The following is a 16941-nucleotide window of genomic DNA, read 5'->3' as shown; positions in this document are numbered from 1 at the left end:
GAAATAATGGTCTGGTGCTGTTTTCATGGTTCAGACTAGGCCCCTTAGTCCCAGTGAAGGAAAATCTTAACGCTACAGCATACAATGACATTCTAGACGATTATGTGCTTCTTACTTTGTGGCAATGAGTTGGAATGAGGAATTGAGCCAGGCCTGATCACCTAACGTCAGTGCCCAACCTCACTAATGCTCCTGAAGCAAGTCCCTGCAGCAATGTTTCAACATCTAGTGGAAAGCCTTCCCAGAAGAGTGGAGGCTGTTAGACCAGGTGTCCACATACTTTTGGTTATGGAGTGTATCTTTGAAACAATACTCTACCACTGGCCCGACCATTAAAGTGATGTAGTGTCTGATCGCGGGCATTAATTTCCGAGGCTTTTGACCTGCCTCTTCATCAGTCCAATGAGCGCGGTAAAAGGGGAGGCTCTTCACACCGAACATTTCTCCTCCATCTCCTCACTTTTCCAGTCAGCAAGCAAGCCTGTCGGAGCTACAATAAGTAGTGCCACTGCGGGGTTACTAAACTGTAAGGATTTCCACCGTGTCTTCACACTTTTTGCTCTATTTTTTCATTTGTAAACGTCTCTCCTCGAATGAAAAGAGAAAAGCAATCGCAATGCTTTTAATCCATTTTTGAAAGGGTGAAATGGTGCAAGCACAAGGATGCGAGATACTGTAGTAAGTAACACGGAAATGTATTAACAGGTGCATGAACATGTTTGGGAGAGAACGGGGCTTTTGTTTGATCTTCTTTTGCATGTTTACATCTCGTTCTGCATATCAAAATCACTCGGAGATTAGCTTGTGCACGAGGACTACACACTGGGTCGAAAGAACGGTTGCAAACTGACCGGCTAACTATCTAACGTTATGTGAAAACTATTTAGGAAGTGCAGCTGTCCAGTGTCGTAGCATATTTTCAGCTCCGTGTTTTTTTCTCTCGCTTTGATGGATAGAAATGGAAACTACATTTGTTGAATCCTTAACTTCCTACCAGGCAGTGCAATTGAGACGTGCTGTCCATTTTCTGTGAAGCCATAGTATGTAAGTAGTTTAATTTAGCAACTTGTCTTCGTTTTTTTGTGGTTGCAAACAATTTAAAATGAATGAGAAAATCATACATTGTTGACCAGGCGTTATGTTGTCACTTTGGACATTTATGCAGAATTGTTTAATTGCCTGCGTGTTGTAACCTAATCTGTTTATCGACGATGCAAGCTACGTGTAGGCTACTAGTTGTAGCCCCAACGTTACCTCATGTGGAGCTATCCACTCCGAGTGGTGCTGAAACCAGCCACGAGCTAATACGGCGCCGGTCTCCATGTAATTCAATGCAGTTTCAGTCATCATTAAGCATCATTTCAATGTTTGGATGTTTATGATGTTTCTATTCCTTTATTCCAATAACAGCAAGTGAACGTTATTAGGCAGCAGTCATAGAGATGCATTGTTAGGCTTCTCGGGTGAATAATTAACATAGCCATAAGCATGTTTCAATGTAGACGACATGGCAAGTTTGTTTATGCAATATAATATATATATATATATATATATATATATATTCAACTGCAATAACCACGGTTGACTATTTTCAATTAATATTTGGCACAGGGTATGTTGTGATGTTTTGCTTGGCACTAACAGTAGGTATATGAAATCCATCCAGTTCATAGAGGGATTATGTCTGTCTACTGTCTGTGAATGTCGCTCTTTGACTCAGCGTTGCTTTTGTGCCTGACTTGTTTATCACAGTTGATTTGAGTAATATCTAATAGCTATGTCGTACACAGACCTTTATCAAGAAATCCGTATGAACTCCAATGCTGTCACTGCTGTCTTTTGTCTTGACCAACTTTGATAAATGGATAGACCGTGTTTGAGGTTGTGCATTTACCCGTGGGATTTTTACAATTATTGTATTAATGAGGAGAATGATTGGTCTTTTCCCATTTCATGTTCTTTCATTTCACTTGACATAATGTGGAAGATTCCCTCATTGGTCTGTATAGGCTATTTAAAATCCTATGAATTCTATGATTGCAGGACTAAAATTGGCATCTGTATGCACATTGCAACATGCCACTCTTTTACTTTTTCTAGAAAATTAACATCACGTTCTGTAGATGTTTCTTGTATGTTAGATGTAATTACTCTGAATGATATATTTGTAAACCAGTTTGTCTACCACAATGCTAACACTGATTTCTCTCCTTACAGTCAGAATAATAGTTGTTTTTCATTCAATCACTGGTTGTATAGAAGTTGTAGATGAGTTGATAAACAAGATTATATCATATTACTCCAATCATGATCTCATCAGGGATATAAGTACTGGCAGCATTGCTGAAATAGAATACCTGGTCTGTGGGATCTTTCCAAGCCTCAATTACAGCGACATGTGGGACATTAGCTTCATATGGCTAGGGTATTTGCTGAAAAGCATATTAGTAAATACATTTATCCAAAGTAATATGAAAACAATAATCATAACCAACATGTAATTGCTCAAAATCTTTCTAGGATAATCTCCAGAACATCAGATTAAAGATAGGCAATCTCATGTATCAGACTAGACCAGATGTATTAGACCAGAGACACAATCATTTACCCTACATTGTAGCTGTCGAATAGAATCACAGGATCACACAGGGTAATGCTTTCTGCTGCTTTATACCATTTGTAACGAAGAGGACTGACTCTTAAGCTCTTCCTGCTCCTGTCAAAATCACACAGAGATGACAGACAGCAATGCATTTCTTTGGTTGATAAACGGTTGATCTCATCGTTGTCGTCCATTGATTATCATCAACTAACTCTAGTGATTGTTTGTATGAGTTAAATATTAAATGTTGCTTTAAAAGTCAGGTACCACTGATCTAAAGTGAGTACCTTGATTTGCTCTCTCAGGTTCCTTCCTTTGAATTCTGCACTTGGCTTGTAATTTATACGATTAATACTGATCACCTCTGTTTGCCCCCTTTTAGATTGTTCACACTGCTGGAACACCAAATGGATGGTGTATTGCATACTACATCCCCTCACCATCTGCAATGGAGGCAAATGAAGCAATGTGAGTGACTTTTATCGCACAATGAATGCAAGCATCGACGTTCAAAGAAGTAAGAAGTAACCTCTGTTTATAATCTAAGGGAGAGCTGTTGATCTTGGGGAAAATAAGTGTCATAACAATGCCCAAACGGTCCGAGGAGATGCTGACAGACGTGTGGACTTCCTTGTTGCTTGTGTGGATTACGTGTGTCCCTTATACATCCATGACCCCCATCATCAGCCAGTCCAAAAGTTTACAAACGGGTTCCACTGCGCTCCTACGTGGCCTCGTCGAAGGACAAAGAATACTTAGCCGAGCCAAGAGAGGATGGGTTTGGAACCAAATGTTTGTGTTGGAGGAGTTCTCTGGACCAGATCCAATTCTAGTTGGCAGGGTGAGTACTGTAATTGTCAGCTGTATATTAAGCTTGCTTATCGTGTGGAAACATTAATTCAGCCATTTGAATGCTCCACCATTTTTTTTAAACCTTTTTTTTGTGGGATAGTTTTAGTGCTGGAGAGAGAGACAGACACTGGCCTGATCTCATGCAGGGTTTTGGAGAGAAAAAATAAATCCACAGCTACCAACTTCTGCGCTGAGGCGTTTTGTGTCCTGTCCCTGAAATATGGAATAACAGAGTGAAAATGAATAACTAATGATGTGTTACATTGCAGTGGAATGACCTACAGTACAACCATATATACAGTAGATATATCTACGCATTGTTTTGTTCTATCCTTTCTTTTCTATTTTGTGTTTCCTTTCGTTTGTTGACCAGGGTATTGGGTGTGGTTTTCCTTTGAAGTATTTGTCATAGGAACACAAGGACAAAAAGGGGTATTTCTGGCTACGTTTCATTGTTGAGAATTTGATAGAGCCCTATAATCCAAAGGACAAGGGACACCTGGTACCTGGCCTGTGTAGACGTGGCAGGGCCAAGGCCCAGGGCCCAGTGAGGGTTGTTGATAAGGCAGGCCAAAGCAGCTTGTTCACAGCTCATTGCAAGAACGCACCTGGGGAGTCTCAACCTGGCAGCTACTACCTCTGACCATTACCCAACCACTCTGGCACATGCACCAGAATATGCCATCAAGGATAAAATTTGACCTCACACTAGCATGATTTACACATACCGTACAGCAGTTATCTATTTATTGATGAGGTTATTTCTTGCTGTATATTTTGTAGCTTAATGCTGTCATGGTATTTACTACTAGTAGTTGGAGGCAAGCTGAAATGACAAGGCAGCTATTATATCATTTGAATGATTGCTGCACCTATATCTCGATCCCTATCCCACCATTGCAGTATGTAAAACACATCATTTTCGGTCCAATCATTGCCAAACATAACAGTGATAAAGAAGGAATTCATGCTGATCGTAATTTATGGCGCCATGGTACTATAAAGCATGGATAGGTAGAAGTCTCTAAATATTCATGAGGTGGAAAATGGAGCCCTACCGTACTGTCTGAGTGCCCAAAGTTTGTCAGAATGTCACATAACTTAGCACTCTAACGTGATTTCTTTGGGGGATTATTGTCACGTAGGTTATATCAATAAATCACATGCTCTCATGCAGTGGTTACACCTGTGTTTTCCAAATACCATACGAACACACAAATGTCGTTAAATGCAGCATTCATATTTCACGAGTCTCAATTAAACGGCCTCTGTCGGATCCTCCAATGGCTCTTCGTCAGAGAGCCGAAATAAACAAACGCACTGTATCGCTGGAATGATCTCCTAGGTGTATCTTTGAGATAGACTGATGTAGCTTTTGGCATGCATATAGAGTTGGTCTCAGTGCTGGAGAGAAAATGTCAGGAGGGTTCATGGAAAATAAGGATAGTACTCAAATCTGATTGGTTTGAGGTGTGCATGAAGCCTCTGTTCTTGGTCGGGGATTGTTTTAAGAATATTTAGCCGTTGTCACTCAAAATAATTAGCATGTGTAGGTTGAAGGACATTGCAAGGATTGTAGGAGTTAGTTTGGTTGAGGATGGATTTGTCTCGCATTTGAAAGACAGTGTTGATGAGTTGCATTATTATTCATAAGGTTAAGTACTCATGAGCATGGCTGGCAGAGCAAAGATAAGTTCGATGTTGCAGTAAGATACAGGTGTAGGAACTTAATTTGATCACACTGTTGTTGCAAGAAATGTCCTGCATGGCAGGAAATGCTAACTTGTAGTGTGTTCAAGGTTTAAAAAGGCTTCTTACATGTTTTAATTTCCTGACGAAAAATGTATCAACCTCCACAAAAATGTCCATTCATTTTAATCCACACAATAATCCACATTAGAGCCTGTTGCTGCAGGATTATTTCCCTGTTGTGAGAAACTGGTCAAATTAAGATCCGACACATGTGTGATGTCTCTCTCTCGCTCTCTCTCACTCTCACTCGGTCTCTCTCTTTCTCACGCTTAATTTAAAAAAAAAATCAAATGGAAGTGGGAGGTGTGATTCAAATGGGTCACACAGATCTCAGTTTGTCAGTGCAGCCTGTGGTTGTGGGTTGATTATCAGGGAACCCCAGGCCAAGATTAGACTCATTCCATCCTTTACATTTCATTGTGCGGCACTCTGATGTTTAATTATACATAGATCTCCTGTCTTGTCAGCGACCGAGCTCCTCTTGAGTTCCTGCTGGCATTGGAAGGAGACTATTAGCATAAATGTAAGAGTGAGCATGGCGGTGTGGGAGTGTGAGATGGTCACAATGCGTGACGGCGTCATCCTTGCTGTTCTTTACAGCACCGCCATTCTGACATTGTGATTCACTGAGCTGAATCTGCGTCACCCTGTGTCACTCCCATTTGAAGGGAATGCAGTACCTGTAAAACTGAAGCTGACGAGACAGCTGTGAAAGCTTGTTGCTCCAATGTAGAAGTGGTGTGCGGGGGATTTTAAGATTAACCGTGACTGAGTAATGTCTCCTAAAATAACGACTCATTAAGAGCAATGTGAGTGCAGGTGTGAGATTAGATTTAGAATTCTAGAATGTCATATTAACGCCATAAAGTGTATATTCTGGCATGACGTTATTTTTTGGGGGTTATTTTCCTAAATCTTCTTCAGACTACTGTCTGAATTTATAACAAATCCTAGTCTAAGCCAGGATAGTACATTTCCATTATTAATTTTTCTACTTTTCATCCTTAGTTTTAACTCTCTGTGAGTTTAATAATTTAATGTTACAAAGTGTACACTCATTTTCATCCACAAAACAAAACAAAACATTACACTAAAAGGAGAGATACATATTCAACAAATCAACATTTTTCCCAACCTAAGCAAAATTTGATTCTGTTTGTAAAGTGTCAAATTGATTATAGTCTGTGTCACAGTGTGTTGTATCTCACATAACACTGAAGCAACTCTTTTTTCCCTTTTCTTTTGATCTCATGTATTATAATGCTTTTAAGAATGGACTCCATTCTTCCCATTGAGGTGCAGATGTATCCAAATGAAACAGCTCCTGACTGATCCTGTTTCTTATTGTCCGCTGCTTTTATCTCTGATACAGTTGTGTGTTTTGCACAAAGAGAATTGATAATAAGCCAGTCGTATTCAACAGTTCGTACTACAAGATTGCGAGGACTGCGAGTAATGAAGAGAGTAATTGGCTTTGATTATTAATGCAGAAAAAAACAACATTTCATATGTTTCTGGTGGCGGAAAACGTTTCCGTTTGCTGTTCGAAACAAGATATATGACACCATAAGATGGATAGCGTGCAAGGCCTGCAATAGTGTGGGCTTGGATATAAATCCCGTACCTCTCACATCCCTGCTACCTTTTCTTTGGTTAGATGGAGATGGATCTTTATCACCAATAAACAATACAATAGCAACTGATTTGATTAATATCACCCATATACAGTGGTTGCTCCACTAAAAGTTTTGAGATTATGCTGCGGGACCTAGAGGTAATTTGAGGTTTAGTACAGTACCTTGCGTCACTGTTTTATTGCTCCAGACCAGCGCAAGGGGGAGTTAGAGCACTGATTATGCTTTTGGGTCCTACTGTGTCTCTAACTGACAATGAACGGGCGACATAAACCACATGGAAACTGATAATTGTGCACAACTTCAAAATTGAATTTCAATGAACTGAATGATGAGGATGAAGAAGGTGAGTGAATTTAGAACAATAGAGTAGGAATTGCTTTTCCTCTGTCCTACAGCGCACACCAGGGAAAATACACTTGTTACACTATGGTTTATATTCTAAGAGAAACTTAGACTACAATTATGTTGTGAAAATGTTAGGATAATTTTTCTCTTACTGTAGTACTGTAGCCTACTCCTGACTGGTTGCGTTGTGCTAAGTGGCGCAGCGGTCTCACACATCACATTGCAAACTGCGCTGCAACAGATGCTGGTTCAATACCTGTATTGGCCGTGACCGGGCTTTTGATTTCTCTCCTTCTAAAAACAGAAAAAAATAATTCTAAATAACAAATTGGCTTTATTTACAAATTAGTATCAATGTCTCACCACATGTTCAAGAATGTCCTGTTTTTCACTCACTTTACGTTATTTGAAATCGAAAAATTCTCCAAAATATCGTTATTTCGAAAACAAAGCTATAATTATTATTATTATTATTTAATTTAGAATGATATAAAACCCCTTGGATATTCTCACAGATATATTATTTAACACTGTTTTTCACAAGAATAGCAGGCTGTGAATTCTGCAAACAGCGTTTCTAGCAGGACAATATACAGTTGAAGTTGGAAGTTACATACACCTTAGCCAAATACATTTAAACTCAGTTTTTCACAATTCCTGATATTTAATCCTACAAACAATTCCCTGTTTTAGGTCAGTTAGGATCACCAGTTTATTTTAAGATTGTGAAATGTATAGAATAATAGTAGTGAGAATTATTTATTTCAGCTTTTATTTCTTTCATCACATTCCCAGTGGGTCAGAAGTTTACATACACTCAATTAGTATTTAGTAGCATTACCTTTAAATTGTTTAACTTGGGTCAAACGTTTCGGGTAGCCTTCCACACGCTTCCCACAATAAGTTGGGTGAATTTTGGCCCATTCCTCCTGACAGAGCTGGTGTAACTGAGTCAGGTTTGTAGGCCTCCTTGCTCGCACACGCTTTTTCAGTTCTGCCCACAAATTCTCTGTCGAATTTGTGATGGCCCCTCCAATACCTTGACTTTGTTGTCCTTAAGCCATTTTGCCACAACTGTGGAAGTATGCTTGGGTGTCACGCCCTGGCCTTAGTATTCTTTGTTTTCTTTATTATTTTAGTTAGGTCAGGGTGTGACATGGGGAATGTTTATGTTTTGTTAGTTTTGGGTGTTTATATGGTAAAGGGGTTATGGGGTGTAGTATATGGGTTTGTGTTTAGTGTAGATGTCTAGCGTTGTCTATGTATGTTTAGTTGTCTAGGAGAGTCTATGGTTACCTGAATGAGTTCCCAATTAGAGACAGCTGATTTCGGTTGTCTCTGATTGGGAGCCTTATTTAGGGTAGCCATAGGCTCTCATTGGTTGTGAGTAATTGTCTATGTAGAATGTTTGTAGCCTGTATGTATGTGCACAACGTTTGTAGCTTCACGGTCGTTTTCTTGTTTTGTTTAGTGTTTAAGTGTTTTTGTTTCGTTCTCCTTCTTCTTAAATAAAAGAAGATGGCTTATTTTCCAACTGCTGCGTTTTGGTCCGTCAATCCCCCACACGATCGTGACAGAATTACTCACCATAGGACCAAGCGGCATGGAAGGCGGCAACAGGACCTACCTACACAGGATTTCTGGAGTTGGGAGTACGAATTGGAAGGAAAGGGACCTTGGGCTCAACCTGGAGAATATCGCCTCCCTTGTGAAGAGCTGGAGGCAGCGAAAGCCGAGAGGAGGCGATATGAGGAGGCAGCAAGGAAGCAAGGCTGGAGACCCGTGAGTACAACCCAAAAATTTCTTGGGGGGGGCCTTAAAGGGAGTGTGGCGAAGTCAGGTTGGATACCTGCGCTTACTCCTTGTACTTACCATGGAGAGCGAGAGTACGGGCAGACACCGTGTTACGCAGTAGAGAGCACGGTGTCTCCTGTACGCGTGCATAGCCCGGTTCGGTACATATCAGCTCCACGTATCGGCCGGGCTAGACTGAGCGTTGAGCCGAATGTCATGAAGCCGGCCCAACGCATCTGGTCACCAGTGCGTCTCCTCGGGCCGGCGTACATGGCACCAGCCTTACGCATGGTGTCCCCGGTTCGCCTACATAGGCCGGTGCGGGTTATTCCACCTCCCCGCACTGGTCAGGCGACGGGGAGCATACAACCAGGTAAGGTTGGGCAGGCTCGGCGTTCAAGGGAGCCAGTACGCCTGCACGGTCCGGTATTTCCGGCGCCACCTCCCCGCCCCAATCCAGTACCACCAGTGCCTCCTCCACGCACTAGCTATATGGTGCGTGTCTCCAGCCCTTTACCACCAGTGTCTAAACCACGCACCAAGCCTCCTGTGTGTCCCCAGAGTCCTGTGCGTCCTGTTGCTGCTCCCCGCACTAGCCCTGAGATGCGTGTCCCCAGCCCGGTGCCACCAGTCCCGGCACCACGCACCAGGCCTACAGTGCGCCTCAGCCGGCAGGAGTCTGCCGTCTGCACAGCGATGACTGAACTGCCCGTCTGCCAAGCGCCATCTGAGCCATCCGTCTCCCCAGCGCCATCTGAGCCATCCGTCTCCCCAGCGCCATCTGAGCCATCCTTCTGCCATGAGCCTGCAAAGCCGCCCGTCTGCCATGAGCCTGCAAAGCCGCCCGTCTGCCATGAGCCCACTGAGCCGTCCGCCAGACAGGAGCCGCTAGAGCCGCCAGCCAGACAGGAGCCGCCAGAGCCGTCCGTCAGACAGGATCTGCCAGAGCCGCCAACCAGACAGGATCTGCCAGAGCCGCCAACCAGACAGGATCTGCCAGAGCCGCCAACCAGACAGGATCTGCCAGAGCCGCCAACCAGACAGGATCTGCCAGAGCCGCCAACCAGACAGGATCTGCCAGAGCCGCCAACCAGACAGGATCTGCCAGATCAGTCAGCCAGTCATGAGCAGCCAGATCCGTCAGCTAGCCATGAGCAGCCAGATCCGTCAGCTAGCCATGAGCAGCCAGATCCGTCAGCTAGCCATGAGCAGCCAGATCCGTCAGCTAGCCATGAGCAGCCAGATCCGTCAGCTAGCCATGAGCAGCCAGATCCGTCAGCTAGCCATGAGCAGCCAGATCCGTCAGCTAGCCATGAGCAGCCAGATCCGTCAGCTAGCCATGAGCAGCCAGATCCGTCAGCTAGCCATGAGCAGCCAGATCCGTCAGCTAGCCATGAGCAGCCAGATCCGTCAGCCAGCCATGAGCAGCCAGATCAGTCAGCCAGCCATGAGCAGCCAGATCAGTCAGCCAGCCATGAGCAGCCAGATCCGTTAGCCAGCCATGAGCAGCCAGATCTGTCAGCCAGCCATGGGCCGTCCCTCAGTCCGGAGCTGCAGTCCCTCAGTCCGGAGCTGCAGTCCCTCAGTCCGGAGCTGCCATTCCTCAGTCCGGAGCTGCCATTCCTCAGTCCGGAGCTGCCATTCCTCAGTCCGGAGCTGCCATTCCTCAGTCCGGAGCTGCCCCTTACCCTGGTGCTGCCCCTTACCCTGGTGCTGCCCCTTACCCTGGTGCTGCCCCTTACCCTGGTGCTGCCCCTGACCCTGGTACTGCCCCTGACCCTGGTACTGCCCCTGACCCTGGTACTGCCCCTGACCCTGGTACTGCCCCTGACCCTGGTACTGCCCCTTACCCTGGTACTGGCCCTTACCCTGGTACTGGCCCTTAGTCCGGAGCTGTCCCTTAATGCAATGGGATTAATGTGGAGAGGGGTCATTTTGAGGAAGCTAAGGAGGTGGTTAGGGACTGTGGTGAAGTGGGGACCACGACCAGAGCCGGAGCCGCCACCGTGGAGGGAAGCCCACCCAGACCCTCCCCTAGACTGTGTATGGTGCGCCCGGAGTTCGCGCCTCAAGGGGGGGGTTATGTCACGCCCTGGCCTTAGTATTCTTTGTTTTCTTTATTATTTTAGTTAGGTCAGGGTGTGACATGGGGAATGTTTATGTTTTGTTAGTTTTGGGTGTTTATATGGTAAAGGGGTTATGGGGTGTAGTATATGGGTTTGTGTTTAGTGTAGATGTCTAGCGTTGTCTATGTATGTTTAGTTGTCTAGGAGAGTCTATGGTTACCTGAATGAGTTCCAAATTAGAGACAGCTGATTTCGGTTGTCTCTGATTGGGAGCCTTATTTAGGGTAGCCATAGGCTCTCATTGGTTGTGAGTAATTGTCTATGTAGAATGTTTGTAGCCTGTATGTATGTGCACAACGTTTGTAGCTTCACGGTCGTTTTCTTGTTTTGTTTAGTGTTTAAGTGTTTTTGTTTCGTTCTCCTTCTTCTTAAATAAAAGAAGATGGCTTATTTTCCAACTGCTGCGTTTTGGTCCGTCAATCCCCCACACGATCGTGACATTGGGGTCATTGTCCATTTGGAAAACCCATTTGAGACCAAGCTTTAACTTCCCGACTGATGTCTTGAGACGTTGCGTCAATATATCCACATAAATTTCCTGCCTCATGATGCCATCTATTTTGTGAAGTGCACCAGTTCCTCCTGCAGCAAAGCACCCCCACAACATTGTGCTGCCACCAACTGGCTTCACGGTTGGGATGGTGTTCTTCAGCTTGCAATCCTCCCCCTTTTTCCTCCAAACATAACAATGGTCATTATGGCCAAAAAGTTATATTTTTGTTTCATCAGACCAGAGGACATTTCTCCAAAAAGTACGATCTTTGTCCCCATGTGCAGTTGCAAATCGTATTCTGGCTTTTTCATGGCGGTTTTGGAGCAGTGGCTTCTTCCTTGCTGAGCGGCCTTTCAGGTTATGTCGATATAGGACTTGTTTTACTATGGATATAGATACTTTTGTACCTGTTTCCTCCAGCATCTTCACAAGGTCCTTTGCTGTTGTTCGACCAAAGAGAACAGACGAAATGGACATAGTTTTCAGTAAGCCAGCTTCTTTCTATGGTGCTACCCATTCCAGGGTTCGGACAATAACCACCAGAGGACTTGGAAATTAGCCGGAATAAGGGGATCACCAAAACAAGGTATTTTGGTTTAGGTGCCTTTTCTTTAAAAAAATATATGTATAGCGTATCAATGTGTAGGCATACTGTGTAATATAATCGCTAATTAAATAAGGGTTAAATAAAAACATTTTTTACAAAAATATTGTGTTGTAAAAACTTGAATGTGTTTTTGCAGAGCGTACAGCCATGCCGACAACAATCCGTGGATATCAGTGGACCAGGACAAAGGGCCACACCGAAAAAATGCATGGTTGCCAAGAAAGCGGTTAGTTTTGCTAGATTCTTAAAATGTGTATGCACAATTTGTGTGTTGGAGTCACTTTTAATTCTTAATTGATCTACCGTTTCTATCATAGGCCATTGTAATCGATGGGGGCTTAGGGCGGTATCGTTCTGCTCATCTGATGAAGGTGCACATGGATCAGATTCAAACTTTGAAGACCGAGATCGAGTCATTGAAGGCAGACCAGCAGAAAGAGAAACATTATCTGAGGGCAGAGATACGGGCGACAGCTGATGCATTGGTCCAGAGCCAGGCGGTATTGGCAGAGAGTCACTCGTCATTGGCGGAGAGTCAGGCAGAGAATGACGCGTTGAAGAGGGCGAGGAACGAGATGGAGTCACAATCCATGCGAGGTACACCTGTGAGCTCTGGAACTCCACCTCCGACAGGCAGAGTCCACATACGTGGCGGGTTCGTCAGGTCGTTGGTTCACCCTGACATTTCCATTCCTCTTCTGACACAGAACTTGACCAACTGCTCACCAGGCACAGCAAGGGCCGTTCGGACCGTTATGCTGTTCTGCTATTCCAAGGATGTGTAACTGAAGAGATACCGCTAGTGGACACAGAATATCAACTGGGATGGATCCCGAGGCAGATATGGCTTACCAGTGAACCTCCGGATGTTCTTCATTAATACTGTGTCTCAGACGTTTCTGTCCATGACTGATGCAACCCGATAAAGCATTAAAGACAGAGTTAATGAGTACTTGAGGTCACGAGAAAGTCTGGACATGGCCTGCTCTCCCTTATGTAAGGAATTAGACACTTTACCATGTTTACTACAGTATGTACTGTAGCCTATGTTTACTTGTCAGACTGAACCTAATAAACAAATGCAGGCTGCTTCTATCTTCAAAATGCTTTATTATCTATATGTTTAAAGTGCGTGTGGGCAAGCTCTTGAAACATCAAAATGTTGGATAAACTTTGGAATTACTATGGGAATAAATATCACTGAATGACAGAAATATTGGAACATAGTAGGCTAATGAAGGTAAACAAATGGTTTCTTACTGGAAAATGCTATTTCCAGCACACACGGTCACGTTGCACAGTACCATTATGGCTATTAACAGGACAATCAACTTGCCTAGAAGGAGGGTAGGGGGAGAATTCTTCAAATTTATTTCTTAGTTAGGTTGGCTGTATCACAACACACCGTGATTGGTTGCATTTTCAGTTTAATCCACCAGAAAAGACAGAACAAATAATACAACAAACATTGTGGTTAAACTCAAATATCCTAATTGATAAAAAAACATTTATCATTTTTTATTATTATGTATCACATCCAACCGTGATTGGGAGTCCCTTAGGGCAGTGCACAATTGCCCCAGTGTTTCTCTCCCTCTAAAAACAGAAACAAATGTTTTGGCCTTTACAAATATTATTTAGGCCTTTATTCAGATTACAATTGCTCACTTTCATTTTTTTGAAGACGAAATAATCTCATTATATAAGTATCATTATATATATATATAATCAAGTTGACGGTACAGTCATATAGCCCAGCACCTACATAAAGCTGAGTGACTCACTCATTCATGGCTTTGGATCAAAATAAATAAATACTAGCATTCTTTCTGATAGTCTTTCATAAAGAAATGTTTTGGTTATCCTGGACACCATGTACTGACCTGGACACCATCTATAGTATTATAATAGCCCATTATGGGCTATTAGAAGGACAATATACTTTTTCCAACACCTCTCTGTATTTTGATACTTTGTGCAAGACAATTGATCTGCATTAAAAACTTTGTGAATGGGGCCCCCCCCCGAGTGGTGCAGCGGTGTAAGACTCTGCATCGCTGTGCAAACTGCGTTGCTACAGATGCTGGTTCGATACCCGTGCCAGGAGACCCGTGAGGGTTGCTTTATTTACAAATTAGTGAGAATGTCTTCCCCCCTGTTCAAGAATGGCCTTTTTCTCGCTCACTCTAGGTTAAATGAATATGAGATAATCTCCAAAATATTGTAAATTTTTAAACAAAGTGATTATTATTATTATTAATGAATTTAGAATTATATAAAATCCCTTAGATATTCTCACAGACCAGATTTTCCCTACCGAAAAATTCCCCTTAGATATTCATTTAGAATCCTCCAATCCTCTAAATGTAACATTTGGCGGAGAATCTCGTCATTGAAAGAAATATTTTTCGATATACTGTAGGCCTACTGTAGGCGAAATGAGTCTCACTAGTGTTGCGTAATGTGCTGTTAAAAGTAATGTAGGTCTTATTTATTTAAAAAGCATATTGAAGTTAGAAGCAATAGAATTTGAAGCAATAGCTATTTCAGCATCGTTTCACATTGCGCTGAGACAAGCATGGGGACTGGTCTTGATAAAAATCAGTCTTCTCCCATTTTTTTAAACCATTGGCCCCACCCACAACGTCTATAAACAACAACAATAAATAAGAATAAAATAAGATAAGATAATAGATACACAATTAAAAAGTGAAGAACATAAATCAATCAACTCTAGCACATGTAGGATGCAAGTGTGTGTGCATGGACTTTACAGATGTATTTCTCACATGTGCAGCACATAGTATTTGTTTTACAGTCCTTCTTTGGGGGGCAGAATTGGCATCTACTCCTCTTGCCTGCCCCAGCTGCAGCCTCAGGTGGATCAGGACAAGATTCAGCCCCCGGAACAGCTTTCACAAGCGCTGCAGAGGCTGCTGTGCGGAGGAGGCGCTCCCTTCTTTGAATGTTTCGGAATTACAAGTGCCTTTCCCAGCTGCTCCAGGAACACCCTCCTCTTGTTCCATATCACGAAGGCATTGTATGAGGACACATCAATGTTGTTATGGAAGATTATCATGGGCCAGTGAGCAGTCATCCTGCTGCAGCTTTAAGTTCCAATCACCTTGTCCAGCTTGTCAGCGCCTCCTTTGTAGTTGTGGTTGTAGTCCAAGATGATGGCTGTCTTCCTGTCCTCACGATCACTGATCTCAGACGTTTTGTGCAGTGTGCTCAGGAGGACCACATTCTTGTTTCTCTTTGGGAGGTAAGAAACTAGAGTGGTGGTGGGGGTGGAGGCAAACTTAAATGAGAAGGCTTCTCTCCCCCTTGTTGCGAAGAGTGCAGGGGGGAGCTCAGGCTTGTTCTTTCTAACTGTGCCAACCATGTTGATCTTCCTCTTCAGGAGCTGCTGGCTGAGTTCATAAAAGGTGAAGAAATTGTCACACGGGACAGTGTGCCCCCTCAGTCCATCTGTCACATCAAGCACAACCCACATCCCCTGGTTCTTCTCCGGGCCTCCACTGGTTGGCTTCCATGTGTAGACTTGCATCTTCCAAGCGTAGCTGGATTATGCATCACAGGCCACCCATATCTTGATGCCATACTTTTCTGGCTTGCTGGGCATATCCTGCCAGAAAGGACAGCGACCTTTTGACAAAAGAGATTACTATCAGTAATTAGTATCAGTGTCACAGAAAACAATCACATAAATCAATGATATTACAGCAATACATAATAAAATTAACAGTGAAAAGCACTTACATTACAGATATGAACATAAAAATGTACCTCTGAATGGAACCAGTTGCTAATCCACTGTTACTTCAGGCCCAGGGTTGTAGAGGTATGGCAGATGCTCCACCCACTTTTCCCAGATCTCTCTTATGGCCGCCAGTTTGTCTCTCACACGTCTTGCAGGTCTTGACTCACTGTGACTCAAATCGTAGCATTCTTGAGAAAGTGTGAAAGACTTTCAGTGGCATCGTGGCACGGAAAATCGCCCTTCCACTCTCTGCATCCCAGAGACTACATTTAGCCTTGCCTGGGGACGTATACACACCCGCTAAGATTAGCAGCCCTATGTAGGCACGCAGGTCAATCTCATCCATCCTTTTCCAGATGTCTCCATATTTACAGAAACCCAGGATGATCTTTTTCTATGGCTGGTGTGATGAACATGTAGAATGTTGAGGCGATGTCCTGGGCATGGGCAACTGTATGTCTTGTGGGCCCTGGGGTCATCCTTATGACATTTTGTGCTGCCATCCTGCCCTGGTTGTCATATGGTGACAAGAACCATGTTATTTTGCTGGTCTTTGACAAACATGTCTCTCTTTCAGCTCATCTGAAGATGATGCGTCGTGCTCTGGGTTGTATTCTTCCCCATCTTCTTCTTCAGATACCTCCTCCTCTTCTAAATCATTGTTCTCTTGTCCCTCCTGGACATCTGAAAAAATAAGATATATGACCTGTTGGGCACTGAAACGTGCACTCATGGCTTCAGCAAAGAAAGAACTGGGGGGACTGTCATCTGCAGCACCTTTATAGCCTCTGACTGCATTCCCCATTAGTAAACAATGCTTTCAAGAACTGTTTATCTTGTCTGAAATGTTGCTTATTTTGTCTGAAATGTTGCTTATTTTGTCTGAATTGTCTGTGAACTTGAGTGATGTGTGGGGTCGTGGAGGGGAGTTCAATCCGTAGCACACAAACTCAATTTCTCGTATGTGTGT

At 43.4% G+C, this 16941-nt stretch overlaps 1 protein-coding gene across 4 annotated transcripts in view; it reads left to right on the top strand.

Moving 5' to 3' along the window:
- The first annotated feature begins 302 nt into the window (after positions 1-302).
- Positions 303-16941, top strand: part of LOC129834322 (cadherin-8-like) — a 111437-nt gene continuing 94798 nt past the window's right edge. The window contains exons 1-2 of one of the 4 annotated variants that reach the window (XM_055899203.1): positions 303-678; positions 2985-3443. In XM_055899203.1, coding sequence (XP_055755178.1) covers positions 3189-3443 — 255 coding nt within the window. In that variant the 5' untranslated portion in view covers positions 303-678; positions 2985-3188. Of the gene's footprint in view, positions 679-711; positions 1045-2984; positions 3444-16941 lie in introns of those variants that run through there. The other 3 variants (XM_055899202.1, XM_055899199.1, XM_055899201.1) reach the window with 3 other exon arrangements.

The sequence above is a fragment of the Salvelinus fontinalis genome, chromosome 35, assembly GCF_029448725.1.
Source record: "Salvelinus fontinalis isolate EN_2023a chromosome 35, ASM2944872v1, whole genome shotgun sequence".
In the NCBI taxonomy this organism is placed as follows: domain Eukaryota; kingdom Metazoa; phylum Chordata; class Actinopteri; order Salmoniformes; family Salmonidae; genus Salvelinus; species Salvelinus fontinalis.
The sequence above is the reverse complement of the archived record's forward strand: the minus strand, read 5'-3'. Positions and strand labels throughout refer to the sequence as shown.